This window comes from Notolepis coatsorum (assembly GCF_963971535.1).
Source record: "Notolepis coatsorum genome assembly, chromosome: 10".
Classification (NCBI taxonomy): domain Eukaryota; kingdom Metazoa; phylum Chordata; class Actinopteri; order Aulopiformes; family Paralepididae; genus Notolepis; species Notolepis coatsorum.
In genome coordinates this window covers 114606657-114626734 of record NC_140174.1, presented here as the reverse complement: position 1 = coordinate 114626734, position 20078 = coordinate 114606657, and the positions used below count along the sequence as shown (strand labels likewise).

General features: G+C 39.0%; 1 protein-coding gene across 1 annotated transcript in view; it reads left to right on the top strand.

Annotated features, from left to right (window-relative positions):
- Nucleotides 1–20078, top strand: part of ap3s1 (adaptor related protein complex 3 subunit sigma 1) — a 99222-nt gene that overhangs the window by 42905 nt on the left and 36239 nt on the right. Inside the window, exon 2 of the mRNA XM_084323247.1 lies at nt 3118–3209. Coding sequence (XP_084179373.1) covers nt 3118–3209 — 92 coding nt within the window. The remainder of the gene's footprint in view (nt 1–3117; nt 3210–20078) is intronic.

The window sequence follows — 20078 nt, the reverse complement described above, 5'->3', positions numbered from 1 at the left end:
TTTTTAAATTTATTTCTTTATTTCGCACCATTTCAACAACAGTAAAAAAAACATTGATCATGACAGGAAGTGTATAAAGGTGCTGAGTAGAGGCAAGAGACCCAGATGGGCCTATACGGGGCCTCAACTCATTAAATCATTGGATAAAAAAACACAAAAATAAAAGTAAAGTGAAATAAGTTCATAAAATTTTTCATAATATTAACACTTTAATCGCCGGAGACGCCAAAACTCGTCTTTCCCCGCCATGCTCATTCTGCCGAAGACGCCGTAACACGTCTTTGATATCAATATTTCAAAAATCTGTGATCGAAATCATATTTCTCCCCCGGGGACCTGAGATATACTGCTGAGCTCCACTCAACTCTCTAACGGTTCAAGAGCGCCATCTGGTGGCTGATCGGGGGATCGCCCAGGGGAGAAACAGGATGTAGAAGCTGGTGCTCATTTCAATTCGGTCCGATCACTCGCTATAGGTCCCGGGACTCGAGCTCGACACAATACATAGCGATCCGTTGCCAATAACTCGATAAACAACATGATTTGGACGTATATACTATTATACAACCTGGAAATGGATCGGGTATTTCTCCATCCCATAATAGAAAAAATTCTGTTCCACGCTCATCTGCCAACAGCGCGAGGAAGCTACGGTGAGTTTCAGCGTTATTTTCTAATGTCCTCTATACTAACTGCTCTAATGATCATATCACCCACACTCAGGGACCGAAACTAAAGCCCGCCGCCCGCCAGGGGCGGTCTGTTTTTACCTTTGGCGCATGACACTTAGAGGGCTGCCCGCCGTGTGGCGTGTAGACGTGTAGTTCATAAGCAGGCCCCTAAAAATATTTGTATGCGAACGGTAAAAATCAATTACGCGCACGCTGTGCGAATACAGATTATAGCCTCTCTCGTCTTTTTTTTCCTCCGCTGCGAGATCGTTAAAAAACTACAAGTCCCACATTGCACTCAAGCCAACGGTCCAATCACAGTAGAGTGAAGTGACTGGTTTCATGGGAAATAAAGCAAATGACCAATCGGAAGCTCTCATTTTTCTTGTTTACTTCCTGAAACTCCGTGATCAGGGCTCTCGTTTTCCGAGACACCAACTTATTATAGTCTCTCTTACCAATAGCAATAGATTTTAGAACACCTAGATTTATCGATAGCAATAGTAATATAACGTTAATGCAACAAAACGAATGCCTTGCTTTGTTAATCATAACGTTGATGCAGTAGCGTATGTCGGTGTGTTGGCTGTAACGGACATGACAATAACATAACGTGTACACATTAAAATTGCGATAATCTATTCTAACATTTTCAAATCGATGCAGTTGAATTTCCCCCTTAGGATCGATGCATTGTTACACCCCTACACCAAAGTCACTGGCCCACTGTGTATCTGTGTGTATAATAACTTGGCTAGCGTTATCAACAGCAGAGGTGGGCAATGGGTCCAGCTGCAGCACCGGAGTGCAAGCGATGTGATGTAATTGGCAGACTCGACTGTCAATCAATGGTCTACCTGACACGCAAACTCAAACAATGTTTCTGTACTGGAGGTGTGATTGATTGATTGATTGAAAACATTATTAACAGATTGCAGAATGGGTACAATACAGTACAGCTCAATACACACAATTGTTAAGGGGATGCAGACCAGAGAAAGACTTTCGTCTTGTTTACATCAGGGTCCCCCATTTCAATTAATCAGGAAAGTGTACAGTAGGAAAGTGTACAGTATTTCAATAGGCAACCCTGAAAGGATTATTTTTCTAGAAGAGCAACACAGCCAAAACAGACAGTGGAGCTGTTTGCAGATAGCAAGCATTTTGACTTATTGCGTGGTGGCGATGTCTCGCAGATAATACAACTACAAGTATGATTATATAATATATATTTTATTTAAAAAAAAAATTGTATATATAAAATATATATTGGCGGGTAAGAAATATGCTTGGCGGGTAGACTCTTCCCATCTACCCGCCACTGGCCGGTGAGTCAAAAAGTTAATTTCGCTCCCTGCCCACACTAGATGAATGATATAACGTTGCCCACGGAATTATAAACGACCCCCCACCCATCCGGTCAACATCAGATCATACGTAGTAACTTCTAGAACTACGTGCAGTTGACATTTTTTTATCTGGCACCGATCGCTATCAAACTGTATTTGATCATCAATATAATGCATTTAGGGCTATAGATCAAGTTCTGGAGAAAGCTGCAGAAAACGATAAAAACATACTTATACTTTAGACCGTATTTTAGTATGAATATGTGAATGAAAAAGTATAACGTTGCTACACCCTGAACAATAGATATAGGACATTGAATGGGCCATAATAATGTCAATTTAGCAATACAATTTAAAAAGTTATAGCCCTGCAAAGAAGGGGAACTTCTCCATAGACAAATAGAGCTGGCTAGGGATCGTAAATTATGAATTTAACCATGGCGATCAAAGTGTTAAGATAATAATAATGATAACAATAATAATCAAAGTAATAACAACAACAACAACAACAACAACAACAACAACAACAACAACAACAACAACAACAACAACAACATTAATAATTAGTCTAAACAAATTAACATGAAACTGTAAAACAAAGTGACATTAATGGTTTTATGAGATTGAAACTATTCATTTAATAATGTATATTTAAGCTTGGATTTGAGTGATGCAATAGATGAGCAAATTTTTATTATGGAGGGTTTTGAATTCCAAATAGTAGGACCTCTAAATCTTATACTGAACAACTGACCTAATGTTGTGCGGAAGAAATTACGATGAATATTGTTTGATTGCCTTGTTGGATATGAATGAATACTGGAGTTTGATATGAAAAAATTATGGAAAACAATAGGAAATAAATCTAAATTAACAGTGCAGTTAAACATAAAAATACATATCTGGTATACATTAATATCAAAGATTGATAGTATTTTAAGTTGCTTAAAAAGAGGAGCAGATGGTTCATGGTGATTAGAAGTAGTGGCAAGTCTTGTGAATTCTTTTGCAATATAAAAAGTTTAGATAAGGTAAGAACTAATGTAAAAGCTAAATAAACTTCATTCATTCATGTTCGTGTCCCATGTGTCCCGCAGAGTGAAGACACGGAGCAACAGATCATCAGGGAGACCTTCCACCTGGTGTCCAAGCGAGACGAGAACGTCTGCAACTTCCTGGAAGGTGGAATGTAAGTATTGTGATGATGTCACACGCCATGTGATGTCATACACCATGTGCTGTCACACGCCATGTGATGTCACACGCCATGTGGGGGCGACAGTGGCTCAGGAGGTAGAGCTGGTCGTCTGGCAATCCGGAGGTTCCCGGTTCGATTCCCGCTCCTCCCGGGCAGCGTGTCGATGTGTCCTTGAGCAAGACACTTAACCCCTAATTGCTCCCGATGAGCAGGTTGCCACCTTGCATGTTGCCTCCAGCGTCGGTGTGTGAATGTGTGAGTGAATGGGTAAAATGTGAGGAACAAATTGTAAAGCGCTTTGGATAAAACATGATTCATTTACATGAAACATCTCCTCCCTCTCTCTCTCTCTTTCGCTCTCTTTCTCTCTCTCTCTCTCACTCTCTCTTTCACTTTCACTCTCTCTTTCACTCGCTCTCTTTCACTCTCTCTTTCACTCTCTCTCTCTCTTCACTCTCTTTCACTCTCTCACTCTCTCTCTCTTTCACTCTCTCTTTCACTCTCTCTCTTTCACTCTCTCTCTCTTTCACTCTCTCTTTCACTCTTTCACTCTCTCTCTCTCCCTTTCACTTTCTCTCACTCTCTCTTTCGCTCTCTTTCGCTATCTCTCTCTCTCCTCTCTCTCTCTCTCTCTCTCTCTCGCTCTATCTCTCTCTCTAATAACAGGATATTACAGTACAGGCCTCATAGAGTTGAGTAATAACCTCAGCCAGGGAGGTTATGTTTTCGCCCACATTTGACAGCTTGTCTGTCTGTGAACAAGATATCTGGAAAAGTCTGCATTGCCATTCAATTAGCTAGGTCTGGGTGGAGGTCTGCACTCTACTAAGGATAGCAGCACAAATACTGAATACATTAATGATATACATACATAACAAAGACCTGCTGCACAAATACTGAATACATTAACCCTCTCACTGCCACACGACAGCCGGTTAACCCTTTCACTGTGACAATACAGAAGGTTAACCCTTTCACTGCCACACAACAGTCTGTTAACCCTTTCACTGTGACTATACAGAAGGTTAACTTTTTCACTGCCACACGACAGCCGGTTAACCCTTTCACTGCCACACGACAGTCGGTTAACCCTTTCACTGCCACACGACAGTCGGTTAACCCCTTCACTGTGACAATACAGAAGGTTAACCCTTTCACTGTGACAATACAGAAGGTTAACCCTTTCACTGCCACACGACAGTCGGTTAACCCTTTCACTGTGACAGTACAGAAGGTTGGAGCTAATGATGCTAATGATGGAGCATCGTCGTCGGTTGTGTGATATGTTATGATGAATTGAAAATGGGGGACCCTGATGTAAACAAGACGAAAGTCTTTCTCTGGTCTGCATCCCCTTAACACATTGTATGTATTGAGCCGTACTGTACTGTACCCATTCTGCAATCTGTTAATAAAGTTTTCAATCAATCAATCAATAGTAAAGGGCTAACCTTCTGTCGTGTGGCAGTGAAAGGGTTAATGATATAGATAACAAATACATGCTGCACAGATACTGAATACATTAATGAGATGTACATAAACAACAACATGTTTAGAGTAAGAGTGAGTAAAACCAACAATTACTGAATCGCATAAAGGAAGTGTGTGTGTGTGTGTGTTTATGTTTATGTTTATGTTCATGTTTATGTTTTTTTTCTTTTTTTTAAACTTTGGCCATCCCGCCGGCTCTTTTTTGCGTTTATCGCATTTTTCTCTGGTCAAGAATGACCGACAGACAGAAACAGGTTGAATGGGGGTACAGATGGGGGGGAAGACACTCTGAGAAAGGCACGGCTGCAGTCCGGGAATCGAACTCGCTAAACCCCAGATCCGTGACGAGCACGGTTGTCTCCGGCGCCGAAATAGCGCTCGAGGTACGCGGTGAGCTACTGGAGCTCCCCTCATGTTTATGTTTTATGTTTAAGTTTATTTGGATCCCCATTAGCCACAGCTGTGCTGGGGCTATTCTTCCTGGGGTCCATAACACGTAAAATACAGTTACAGACTTATACACTCACAACATTCTCATGTCATACAGACAATTAAAACAACAATAAAAACCCTAATCAAATTCATAATACAATACAACAATATATACGCCTTATGAATTCATAATACAATACAATAATACCTACTCATAATTAATTCATAATACAATACAGCATAATATACTATTTAGCTTTTACATACATTATCTATGTTCATATCAGCCAATTATACAATCTTTTAATAATATATCTCTATCAGACACATGCCTTTTCATCTATATATACCTATCTCTTTATCAGACACATACATTTTCATTTACGTACACACATCTATTAGGGAATGTCAATTTCTTTGGTTGAAAATGTTGTTTTACCATGATTTTGAAACGACATTTACTATTCTCCTGCTTAACGTGTGTTTGTGTGTGTGTGTGTGCGCGTGCGTGCATAGTGTACTTGTGTTCGGAAGTCTTGGCCATGTACACAAATGCACCATGACCGGTCTGGGAATTGCTGCAATGTCTAAAAGAAAAGCCAAACAAATAGCCAAATATTGCTCTGTCTCAGCTATTATTGGCAGCTTAGCCACGTGGAGAAGGAGGTGCTATGTGTACCCTTAAGTGTTCAGTGCTGCTTGGCCCCGATACATTTGATTCCCTGTTTATGTAATATAATTTGTGGAACCAAATAAAGTATTAAAATGTGTGTGTGTGGGCGGCTAGGTGGTGTAGTGGGCAAGGCACTCGCCACCAGTGTGGAGACGCTAGGATTCGCGTGTTCGAATCCAGCTCTCCACATTGTTTTTCAGTTTGGCTGGTCGTCCGCAGTAATACACATTGGCCGTATTACGGGGAGGGAAAACTGAAGGGTGGGGATCGAACGTTGTGAACAAGCGACTCCTACAAGTCGGTTGGTGCGCCTGCGCAGTAGAATCAGGAAGTGTCGGGGGCAGCGTGAGCCTCCCACGCGTTACTCCTCGACACTGAGAGATCGAGCTGCGCAGGTGAAAAGATGCGACTGCTGTTACCTCAAGTACCGGAGGGGACTTGTGCTATGTATGACTTAGTCCACATTGCAGCCGGCTTGTGGGAGGCAAGAAACAGCGTTCGTGACAGGGGAGGGTTGAATTGGATGATACGAAATTGGGATGGGAAAAAAATATGGAAAAATGGGAGAAAAAGTGGATAAAAAAAAAAAAAATTGTGTGTGTGTGTGTGGCCTTCTTTGAGGAGAATCTGTGATATGGCTAAAGTCAATAAGGTTATCAGGCTCTTGAATAGATTGGTCGAGGGTTCTCCTCTGTGCCTTGACCCTACCTGCCTCTGCTCTGGCCCTGGTACTAGGGGTGGGACGATACCCATTCGAACCGTGTACCATACGGTACGACCCCCACGGTTCGGGGCGTCTGTGTATCGTATGGTTCAGAACTTCAGATGACGCGCAAATAAAAAAAAATCATTTGGCAGAGCCGGGAGAGGTGAGCACTGGCTGCAGGCGGCAGCAGCAGCAGCAGCAGCAGCACTGCAGCCAGGTGCTAGTCAGTTTGTGTAAAAATGGCAAGCACAATATAAATCAATCTTCATTACGACTTTAAAAACATAGCCATTAACATTACATAGGCCTACACACATCTTGCCATAGCGTTAGCAGTTTGTACAACACAACGCACGTTTTAACTATGGTAGCCCGCCAGCTAATTCAGTCAACGAAATGTTACCTTAGCTACTAGCTAGTAGAGGAGGAAATGGGAGTCTGAGAGGCGGGGTGTTTAAAGACAATGATAGGCGTTTATTCAACATCCAAGAAGGCTATAGGGCTGTCTTAAATGCTTCGATGGCACAAGCTTCGAACAAAAAAAAAAAAATCGAAGTTAAAAAAAAAAAAAAAAAAAATATCAATTTATTTTTCAAACGAAATTTTTTTCAGTTTTTTTTTTTACTTCGATTTGTGTGTGTGTGTAGGTGTGTGTGTGTGTGTGTGTGTGAACTACCCATCCCAGTTAGGACAGCCGAATCCCGTCCAATCTTTCGCCGTCGACTAAAGACTCACTTCTTCAACCATTATCTGAAATGATAAAAAAAAAAAAAAAAAAAATCTAACCGTGACTAACCTTACTGTCATGCACTTGTCCTAATAAACTAACCTACACTGTAACACGCAACACTTTGATGAACATTGTTACTCAGCTGATAGAGTTGTACCCTTCTTGCTGTCTTGTCGTACAGAACTTGTAAGTCGCTTTGGATAAAAGCGTCAGCTAAATGACTAAATGTAAGTGTGTGTGTGTGTGTGTGTAGGTGTGTGTGTAGGTGTGTGTGTGTGCGCGCACCTTGTAGAATTCCACACATAAGAAAGAAAGATACTGGGATGAATAAACAAAATAGGAAATAAAATGTAGAAATGCATGCAATACATAAATAAATATGAATCTCCATATATGAAATATAACATTTAGATAAGGTGCTACTGAGATGTTTTGGTGAGTTCTTTGTTTTTTTGTGGAAGTTGCCCTTCTTAAAAATGCATGAACATTCACTGATAATTGGTCTGTAGTGGAGTCTACAAGGTCTACATTGCCGGACCATGTAGAATCCGGACCTTGTAGACTGACATAATTCTGTGCATAGTTTAGTCTACACAGGCCATATTTCAAATAATCAAAATCTTACTTCATTCATCTTAAACATTCTTGATTTGGGGGATTGGTAGTTCCCATGAAATCTGAAGTTGTTCAAACGACAACAGCGATCCACCTTGAATTAAATCACACAGCCGAGTGAAACCTTGTTGGATGCGTCAGTGACGAAAGGGGCTACTTAATTAATTAATCCAACCCACTTTATTTATAGAGCACATTTAAAAACAACAACGTTTACGAAAGTGCTGTACAAGTCCCACAACATAAGATATAAAAAAAAAAAAAAAAAAACATTAAAAAAAAATTTTTTTTTATTTTTTTTTCGAAGCTTCGAATTAAAATCGAAGCTCGGCCCCGAAGCTTCGATTGCCAAAAAAAGCTTCGAAGGTCAGCCCTAGAAGGCTAACATACAACTGTTTTACTAACTCCAACCGGGACTATTGCCACTTTCGTGCTGCTTGTTGATGTTATGAACTCCTCCTAACGTTACCGGAGCTGAAGGTCCCACACGCTAAAATGTCCGTGGGGACCCGCCAACCCATAGACAGTTCCAACTCACCGAATTACGTAATCCACCACAGTTGCACCCAATATTTAAATAATGTTAGTCTAAATAAATGTAGACAGATAATGTACGTATTTAAAAAAAAAAATAGAATGAACAGAGCAGTGTTGTTTTTAAACAGGACAGTGTGTGTGTGTTAGTTTGATGTATGCTGCCATTTATATTGATGGCCTTCTAATTTGTTTTTATTTATTTTAAATAACAGTGACACTTTTCCCTTTGATAAGAAATCCAGCCATATTCCTTTCATTGTATTTCAAATACTGCACTTTAATTTCAAGCAGAAAACTAACCTTTCCATTAAGAACTGACAATCAGGGAATTTAAACATGGTTGACATTGTTTTTTTGTGTTTATATTAAAGAAAGGAAAGTCTAGTGCTGGCTGAGCATATTGTTTGTTTGCACTAAGTTAATACTTTGACAAATGTAGCCTATAGTTTTCAGTCAGTTCGGTCTTTGTGTGCCAAACATTATTTAAGGCTGTAAACACTGTAACACTGTAAAAAAAAATGTGTTTTTAATAAGTGAAGCATGTTTAGATTTGAGTGTTACATTTTTTTCTATAAAAATTTACGTATATCGAACCGAACCGAAAACCGTGACCCCAAAACCGTGATACGGACCGAACCGTCCATTTTGTGAACCGTCCCACCCCTACCTGGTACTGTTTATTAACACTTTCACTGCCCAAGCTTACTTCCTTATTACCCCCTTGAATGCCCAGCACCACTTCAATGTTAACGTTAATATCGCCTAATCTATGTTTTAAATTATGTGTCTAATCTGCCCGTCGCTTATCAAAGACTCATTTTCCAGTCAACATTGTCAAGGCAGATTTTTTTTTATCGCTTCATTTCCGTTTGATAGCATTTGGAAAATCACTTGTTTTCGCGGAAAAAAACAACCCTATGATGATAATCGTCTTTTACTGGAATATTCCAGAACGTTGTCATTTGTCGGCCTATTTATGAATCATTTTCAAATAAACGCTAGGTGATCGATAGTATATTATGTGTGCGCACGCACGCTCGTGCCGCGCGCTGATAATCGCTGCTCTTATTTCCTGGTGGCTTTTACAGTGAAACAGCAATATCACATATAGTGGACACGCTTATATTTCCGTGAAAACGAGTCTGATTATCCTAATACTGATAACATAGATTCCTTACCTGACATCAGATGGTATCCAAATGGTATATTCCAATTCCTGATCACCATTCGAAAAAATCGATAATTGTATTGATCCAGCGTGTGTACAGTATAACACATATTCGCCGTGGCACCAAGGTTCCAGAATTAACTCTGGTAGACCCCGGTTACATCAGTGAGAAGTAAAATGTGGAGTCCGTTCTCCCATTCACTTTCATTGAGTCCACTCCAAAAGGGTGATTTACCATCTGGGAGACGATAGGGGGCGCTTTTTTCACATCTGAGCGCCGGCGGTTCCTGGATATCCAACGGTAAGCTCGCTTGATGCAATATGATTTCAGATCGCTTAAAACGAAATCTCGTGATGGGCATTCAACGGTCGGGGTGTAAACCTGAGATATCTCGGGCGTGGCATACAAAGTGTTAAAGGTCCAGTCAGTGATCCTGCTCTGGCCCTGGTACTGTTTCTTAAAGGTCCAGTCAGTGTTCCTGCTCTGGCCCTGGTACGGTTTCTTAAAGGTCCAGTCAGTGATCCTGCTCTGGCCCTGGTACTGTTTCTTAAAGGTCCAGTCAGTGATGCTGCTCTGGCCCTGCAATGTTATGCATTTTCAAGTAGCAACTAGCAAATGAAACCATATTCTTCTTGAGGTAGGGCATTTAGGGCTATAACTCGACAACAGCAGAATGACTAGTAAACAATAATTAAAACTTTTTTGCATTAGTGAAAACAATAAGCACACATTCAAAAGGCACTAAAGTGCAAGTAAAAAAACCAGTGCAATCCTATGCATTTTTAAGTACAATTCTTCTTAAATAGGTAGTGCACTTATTCAACGGCCTCAGACTAATCACCAGTGGTGCAGTGGCAAATTGACAGTAGGTCAAACGCTCCACGCGCGTGCGCGCGCATGCACAGTTTTTTTTGGCTGCTCTCGTCCTGCAGCTGGATACTATTGCCTCACAGCGCGGCCGTCAGCGCGCGGCCCAGAGAGCGCCGCTGGCTCTGCGGCTCTGCAGCTGCATGCTTCTCCGGGAGTCCGGTTGGATAATGCCATGTAAAAAGCGATTGCGCGTACTTCAGCCTCAGTGACCGAGGTATAACGCCGTTATACCGAGTTATACCAGCACTGCACCACTGCTAATCACACATAAGGTGCAAGTAGTGTAATGTACTAGCCTAAAGTTTCTTTACAACTTTCAGATTTTTTGCTAGGAACACCAGCATGTCAATGTGCTCCTCTGTAAGCCGTGCCCTTCTTGGACTGCAAATGAGCCCTGACATACTAAATACACGTTCTGAAGCTGAGCTTGAAGCAGCGATGCACAAATACTTTTTCGCCAGCTGGGCAAGGTGAGGTAAAGTTTTCTCATGTGTCCTCCACCATGTGAGTGGGTCGTCTCCTGCACTGAGTTCAGGCATCTTTTCATATATTGTGAACTAGTTTTTTAGTTCAGTATCTGCCTCCTCTGCATCCTCTCCATGTTGACTCTTCTTTTCCCCCTGTATGCTGGTTAACAGTCCCTTCAGATCCGTTTTAGTTTTCTTCGCTGGTAGTGGTTGCATGGCAGTGGCACATGGAGGAGGAGCGGGTGTTTGTCTTCCTGTTTCCGATACATTGTCCATCAGATTTCGCTTGACCTCTTCTTTTAACATAACAAAACTGTCCTTGAACCTTGGGTCGAGAAACGTGGCTGTGTTCAACGCCAGCTGCAGATCCCTGTCCGCATATCGTTGCTTGAGATCTGCACCAATATTCTCTTTAAGTTCACATTTGAGCACGCTGTCACTTTCCTCAATGGTCAACGTTGAAGATAACTTCCTATTTAGGGGCAGGACAGAGGAGAGAGTGGTGTGCTTTTCACCACTAAGGGCATCAGTGAAAGTGCTGACGGGGCTCAATATATCTTTTACAGTCTCAAGAATTGTAATGTCTGAATCTTTAGGCATGAGGTGCCATTTCTTCCGATCGTCGGCTAGAAATGAACAGACCGCTTGCTGCTGTTCCATATCCAAGAGATTCGAACTGGGGACCATACGGTCCACAGGCAGGGCACTAACTAGCTGAGCTAAACAAGCCGTCATGAATTGCTACTGACTAATCCATCATTTACACTTTTCAAGTGCCAATTGCGGTCGTCGTCCATTATTTGGCATTAATAAATCAGATATCATGCGTGTGTGCTTTTGTGTGTGCGCTCTCGCGCTGACTCGTTAATCCTTTCCCTACGCATATTCATTTCTGGAGCATTTCTTTATCCACTCTGGTTGGATGGTGTATTGTACTCGCAAATCGTTTCCTGTTGAATGAATCGGTTGAGTGCAATGCCGACTCTCTACTTTCCCCGTCTTCACAGCCTAGAATATGACACGCCCACTGATGTCACGGTTCGCGAGGAAAAACCAACTATTTTCCGGTGCCAGCTGAGCACCGATTTGTCACGTTCTGAACCAATTAATCCCGGTCTGAATGCGCCGGCCGGTGCAAGATTACGTTCGGGAACCGGCTCCAGCACGGAGCCTGGCCGGTGTAAAAGGGCTATCAGTGATCCTGCTCTGGCCCTGGTACTGTTTCTTAAAGGTCCAGTCAGTGATCCTGCTCTGGCCCTGGTACTGTTTCTTAAAGGTCCAGTCAGTGATGCTGCTCTGGCCCTGGTACTGTTTCTTAACACTTTGAGTGCCAGCGATGAGATTTGTCGTTAAGTTCATGCCAACCGTTGAGTGCCAGCCGACGAGAAATCTCGTTTTTAATCGTTATTTTTTTTATTATCGATTTACATTCATTTTTCATCAATCTAGCCTCACGTTACCAATGGGGATCTGTCTGAGCTCGAACAGGGAAAATACCGCCCCCTATCGTCCAGGGTTTCCGTTGTCCGGTAATTACCGGTATTTGACCGGCAAAATCTGTTGAAGTCCGACATATTTAATCTCTCCGGTCTTAATGTCCGGTGAAAATAATTCCCTCTAAGCACAATTTGATTATTTGAATTGTATTAAAATAGGCTAAAATTAAATAGCCTATGCGATGAACGAAACAATCATTACATTGTTTCATCGTTGCTTCACCAAGCAGGTCTAACAACGCTGTTGTCAGCGGGAGCTTGCTGCTAGATTTGCAAGTGCATGTGCAGCTGCAGAGCCGCACAACCCACCCAGCTGTGCTGGCACAGTGCAGTACTCCAATTCAGCCATTGGCAATCCAGCTGCTGAGCAGTCCCCAGATAGAGCCTGAAAACAGCTGAATCTGCTGCTCTGCAGCGGCATACTCTCGCAAATAAGTCGTTGGGAGGTGGAGATTCATCACGCAAACCCACGATAATGTTGCCGTCTCTCTCTGCCAAATTTCTCAGTTCTTCGCTTGATATAATTAATACAAATGTCCAATATAACGGAATTCGTTAGCTCATAAAAATGTGATTATAACAGACTGCTGTTAATGTCGAGCCGACTGCCCACAGACACCCATTTGATTTAAAGTCGGCAGCAGCACGGAGTCTCTGGACTTATTTTATTTGGAATATAATGACTGTATACGCAAAAGTAGCCTAGTTTTAAGTAAAAATATTATAAATCTACATGCCTTGAGGATGTCATTCTTTATATAGCCTGCCTATCAATTGTTTTTAAGGTCAATAAACTCTGACCGGAATTTCTCTCATTTGAGAGACCCTGAGACCGGCAACAATTTTTTTCTAACTGAAACCCTGCTATCGTCTCTCCGGATGGTACTGCAACCCATTGGATTGCACTGAATGAAACGCATGGGGAAAAAAGTCCGGATTCCACATTTTACTTGTCAGGCAAGTAACCGGAGACGATCCCAGTCATCGCCCACCATCAGAACAGCGTGGAATATGTCTTTGGACCACCCAGCGTTCAATAAACGCGATCGATATTTGGAATGGCAATCAGGAATTGGAATAATCTTTTTGGAGAACATCTGATCTGAGGTAAGGATCTATTTTACCAGTATTGGGATAATCAGAGCTATTTTCACCTATATCAACGTGTCCCATATGTGTGTGTGTGGCTGTGAGTGTGTGTAGCTGATCAGGAAATAAGATAATCGATTTTTCAGCCCGCTTCTATAGCGTGCATAAGTATACTATCGATAATCTAGCGGTTATTTGAAAACGATTCATAAATAGGCCGAAAAATGACGTGTTTTGTGTATTACAGTAAAGCGTGATTCCTGCAGAATCTTATTTTTTTCTGAAAGTTTCAAAAAACGAGTGTTTTAAAAAATGTTATAAAACGGAAATGAACCGATTAAAAAAAATATATAAATAAAAAAAAATTATAATAATTCGTTTCGACAATGTTGACTGCAAACAAGTCATTGATAAGCGATGGTCGTATTAGACACATAGCCATAATTTAAGATATAGTTTATGCGTTCACAAATGTGAGCGTTCTGTCATTGAATAGAGCGTTGGCACTCAACAGGGTATATAGGACTGGCACGGCCGGCACGTCCAGTCAGTGATCCAAGCGTAAACAAATGGGTAGCCCCGCACACCAAAAACAAGGAAATCTTGTTTTATTTCCTATACTGTATTTAAACTTGGAAGTCAAATACATCTAATAAAAAAATATCTAATAATAATACAGTTCATAAGCAAGAGCAATTTGCAGAAACAACTACATGTTGATGGTGGACTGTTATTGATTTCTAAAAGGTCCAAAAGAAACGAGAGTGCTTAGTTCTCTGTCACGTTGTAATAGATTCCGTGCTTCCGATGCACTGATACAGAAAGCAGTCTTGCCAAGATTAGTTCTAGAACCTGAAGAGCACTGCGGTCAAGTGAGCCGTCTTTTGCTTTTGCGTGGTCAAGTGAGCCGCTCTTGTTTTTCGAGTGCGCGATTAGTTCCAGGTTTACGGTAATGCATTAAAACAAGCCTGGGACGCTGTTGTAATGAACCGACGTGACTTTTGAACACAGTCTCACAAGTAGATCTTACAGAAATACTTAATATGACATTGAATGCGCATCGAATCAATAGGACGTTTAGTCTAATCAATAGGACGTTTCGTATGTGCAGTATTATTGAACATCGAATCAATAGGACGCGCAGTAAGTATATTCGATCACTAAACTAAAGCTACAGACAATTCCACAGAGGAACACTTCCGGTGAGGATTTCAAAGTAAAGGATGGCATGTGGTTCATTTCTATTATTTCATAAGTAGTTTATTACACTGCCATGTTTGTACTTAATACTTCTCAAGACTACTTGCACAAATAATATTAACTACTTTTACTGTGTACTTTGAGTAATTTGAGTTTCAAAGTCCTTTTTATAGAACAATGAGTATTTTCGACTAACTTTGATGTGGGATAAAAAAAGATTTTCCCATAAGCACCTTATGAAACTGCCATGGTTGTACTTGGTACCTCTTAGACTACCTGTACAAATTATATGAAATATTTTTACTGTGTACTTTTTGAGTAATTTGAGTTTCAAAGTCCTCAGAATCAGCATTTTCGACTAACTTTGATGTGGTATAAAAAAAGATTTTCCCATAAGCACTTTATGAAACTTCCATGGTTGTACTTAGTACCTCTTAGACTACTTGTACAAATTATATGAAATATTTTTACTGTGTACTTTTTGAGTAATTTCAGTTTTAAAGTCCTCAGAATCAGCATTTTCGACTAACTTTGATGTGGGATAAAAAAAGATTTTCCCATAAGCACCTTATGAAACTGCCATGGTTGTACTTAGTACCTCTTAGACTACATGTACAAATTATATGAAATATTTTTACTGTGTACTTTTTGAGTAATTTGAGTTTCAAAGTCCCCAGAATCAGCATTTTCGACTAACTTTGATGTGGGATAAAAAAAGATTTTCCCATAAGCACCTTATGAAACTGCCATGGTTGTACTTAGTACCTCTTAGACTACGTGTACAAATTATATGAAATATTTTTACTGTGTACTTTTTGAGTAATTTGAGTTTCAAAGTCCCCAGAATCAGCATTTTCGACTAACTTTGATGTGGGATAAAAAAAGATTTTCCCATAAGCACCTTATGAAACTGCCATGGTTGTACTTAGTACCTCTTAGACTACGTGTACAAATTATATGAAATATTTTTACTGTGTACTTTTTGAGTAATTTCAGTTTCAAAGTCCCCAGAATCAGCATTTTCGACTAACTTTGATGTGGGATAAAAAAAGATTTTCCCATAAGCACCTTATGAAACTGCCATGGTTGTACTTAGTACCTCTTAGACTACCTGTACAAATTATATGAAATATTTTTACTGTGTACTTTTTGAGTAATTTGAGTTTCAAAGTCCCCAGAATCAGCATTTTCGACTAACTTTGATGTGCGATAAAAAAAGATTTTCCCATAAGCACCTTATGAAACTGCCATGGTTGTACTTAGTACCTCTTAGACTACGTGTACAAATTATATGAAATATTTTTACTGTGTACTTTTTGAGTAATTTGAGTTTCAAAGTCCCCAGAATCAGCATTTTCGACTAACTTTGATGTGGGATAAAAAAAGATTTTCCCATAAGCACCTTATGAAACTGCCATGGTTGTACTTAGTACCTCTTAGACTACCTGTACAAATTATATGAAATATTTTTACTGTGTACTTTTTGAGTAATTTCAGTTTCAAAGTCCCCAGAATCAGCATTTTCGACTAACTTTGATGTGGGATAAAAAAAGATTTTCCCATAAGCACTTGATGAAACTGCCATGGTTGTACTTAGTACCTCTTAGACTACCTGTACAAATTATATGAAATATTTTTACTGTGTACTTTTTGAGTAATTTCAGTTTCAAGGTCCCCAGAATCAGCATTTTCGACTAACTTTGATGTGGGATAAAAAAAGATTTTCCCATAAGCACCTTATGAAACTGCCATGGTTGTACTTAGTACCTCTTAGACTACTTGTACAAATTATATGAAATATTTTTACTGTGTACTTTTTGAGTAATTTCAGTTTTAAAGTCCCCAGAATCAGCATTTTCGACTAACTTTGATGTGGGATAAAAAAAGATTTTCCCATAAGCACCTTATGAAACTGCCATGGTTGTACTTAGTACCTCTTAGACTACCTGTACAAATTATATGAAATATTTTTACTGTGTACTTTTTGAGTAATTTCAGTTTCAAGGTCCCCAGAATCAGCATTTTCGACTAACTTTGATGTGGGATAAAAAAAGATTTTCCCATAAGCACCTTATGAAACTGCCATGGTTGTACTTAGTACCTCTTAGACTACTTGTACAAATTATATGAAATATTTTTACTGTGTACTTTTTGAGTAATTTCAGTTTTAAAGTCCCCAGAATCAGCATTTTCGACTAACTTTGATGTGGGATAAAAAAAGATTTTCCCATAAGCACCTTATGAAACTGCCATGGTTGTACTTAGTACCTCTTAGACTACCTGTACAAATTATATGAAATATTTTTACTGTGTACTTTGAGTAATTTGAGTTTCAAAGTCCTCAGAATCAGCATTTTCGACTAACTTTGATGTTGGATAAAAACAATTCTTCCCATAAGCACTTTATGAAACTGCCATGGTTGTACTTAGTACCTCTTAGACTACCTGTACAAATTATATGAAATATTTTTACTGTGTACTTTTTGAGTAATTTCAGTTTTAAAGTCCTCAGAATCAGCATTTTCGACTAACTTTGATGTGGGATAAAAAAAGATTTTCCCATAAGCACCTTATGAAACTGCCATGGTTGTACTTAGTACCTCTTAGACTACCTGTACAAATTATATGAAATATTTTTACTGTGTACTTTTTGAGTAATTTGAGTTTCAAAGTCCCCAGAATCAGCATTTTCGACTAACTTTGATGTGGGATAAAAAAAGATTTTCCCATAAGCACCTTATGAAACTGCCATGGTTGTACTTAGTACCTCTTAGACTACGTGTACAAATTATATGAAATATTTTTACTGTGTACTTTTTGAGTAATTTCAGTTTCAAAGTCCCCAGAATCAGCATTTTCGACTAACTTTGATGTGGGATAAAAAAAGATTTTCCCATAAGCACCTTATGAAACTGCCATGGTTGTACTTAGTACCTCTTAGACTACTTGCACAAATTATATGAAATATTTTTACTGTGTACTTTTTGAGTAATTTCAGTTTTAAAGTCCCCAGAATCAGCATTTTCGACTAACTTTGATGTGGGATAAAAAAAGATTTTCCCATAAGCACCTTATGAAACTGCCATGGTTGTACTTAGTACCTCTTAGACTACCTGTACAAATTATATGAAATATTTTTACTGTGTACTTTTTGAGTAATTTCAGTTTTAAAGTCCCCAGAATCAGCATTTTCGACTAACTTTGATGTGGGATAAAAAAAGATTTTCCCATAAGCACCTTATGAAACTGCCATGGTTGTACTTAGTACCTCTTAGACTACTTGTACAAATTATATGAAATATTTTTACTGTGTACTTTTTGAGTAATTTCAGTTTTAAAGTCCCCAGAATCAGCATTTTCGACTAACTTTGATGTGGGATAAAAAAAAGATTTTCCCATAAGCACTTGATGAAACTGCCATGGTTGTACTTAGTACCTCTTAGACTACCTGTACAAATTATATGAAATATTTTTACTGTGTACTTTTTGAGTAATTTCAGTTTTAAAGTCCCCAGAATCAGCATTTTCGACTAACTTTGATGTGGGATAAAAAAAGATTTTCCCATAAGCACCTTATGAAACTGCCATGGTTGTACTTAGTACCTCTTAGACTACCTGTACAAATTATATGAAATATTTTTACTGTGTACTTTTTGAGTAATTTGAGTTTCAAAGTCCCCAGAATCAGCATTTTCGACTAACTTTGATGTGGGATAAAAAAAGATTTTCCCATAAGCACCTTATGAAACTGCCATGGTTGTACTTAGTACCTCTTAGACTACTTGCACAAATTATATGAAATATTTTTACTGTGTACTTTTTGAGTAATTTCAGTTTTAAAGTCCCCAGAATCAGCATTTTCGACTAACTTTGATGTGGGATAAAAAAAGATTTTCCCATAAGCACCTTATGAAACTGCCATGGTTGTACTTAGTACCTCTTAGACTACTTGTACAAATTATATGAAATATTTTTACTGTGTACTTTTTGAGTAATTTCAGTTTTAAAGTCCCCAGAATCAGCATTTTCGACTAACTTTGATGTGGGATAAAAAAAGATTTTCCCATAAGCACCTTATGAAACTGCCATGGTTGTACTTAGTACCTCTTAGACTACGTGTACAAATTATATGAAATATTTTTACTGTGTACTTTTTGAGTAATTTGAGTTTCAAAGTCCCCAGAATCAGCATTTTCGACTAACTTTGATGTGGGATAAAAAAAGATTTTCCCATAAGCACCTTATGAAACTGCCATGGTTGTACTTAGTACCTCTTAGACTACCTGTACAAATTATATGAAATATTTTTACTGTGTACTTTTTGAGTAATTTGAGTTTCAAAGTCCCCAGAATCAGCATTTTCGACTAACTTTGATGTGGGATAAAAAAAGATTTTCCCATAAGCACCTTATGAAACTGCCATGGTTGTACTTAGTACCTCTTAGACTACTTGTACAAATTATATGAAATATTTTTACTGTGTACTTTTTGAGTAATTTCAGTTTTAAAGTCCCCAGAATCAGCATTTTCAACTAACTTTGATGTGGGATAAAAAAAGATTTTCCCATAAGCACCTTATGAAACTGCCATGGTTGTACTTAGTACCTCTTAGACTACCTGTACAAATTATATGAAATATTTTTACTGTGTACTTTTTGAGTAATTTGAGTTTCAAAGTCCTCAGAATCAGCATTTTCGACTAACTTTGATGTTGGATAAAAACAATTCTTCCCATAAGCACTTTATGAAACTGCCATGGTTGTACTTAGTACCTCTTAGACTACCTGTACAAATTATATGAAATATTTTTACTGTGTACTTTTTGAGTAATTTCAGTTTTAAAGTCCTCAGAATCAGCATTTTCGACTAACTTTGATGTGGGATAAAAAAAGATTTTCCCATAAGCACCTTATGAAACTGCCATGGTTGTACTTAGTACCTCTTAGACTACCTGTACAAATTATATGAAATATTTTTACTGTGTACTTTTTGAGTAATTTCAGTTTTAAAGTCCCCAGAATCAGCATTTTCGACTAACTTTGATGTTGGATAAAAACAATTCTTCCCATAAGCACTTTATGAAACTGCCATGGTTGTACTTAGTACCTCTTAGACTACCTGTACAAATTATATGAAATATTTTTACTGTGTACTTTTTGAGTAATTTCAGTTTTAAAGTCCTCAGAATCAGCATTTTCGACTAACTTTGATGTGGGATAAAAAAAGATTTTCCCATAAGCACCTTATGAAACTGCCATGGTTGTACTTAGTACCTCTTAGACTACCTGTACAAATTATATGAAATATTTTTACTGTGTACTTTTTGAGTAATTTCAGTTTTAAAGTCCCCAGAATCAGCATTTTCGACTAACTTTGATGTGGGAT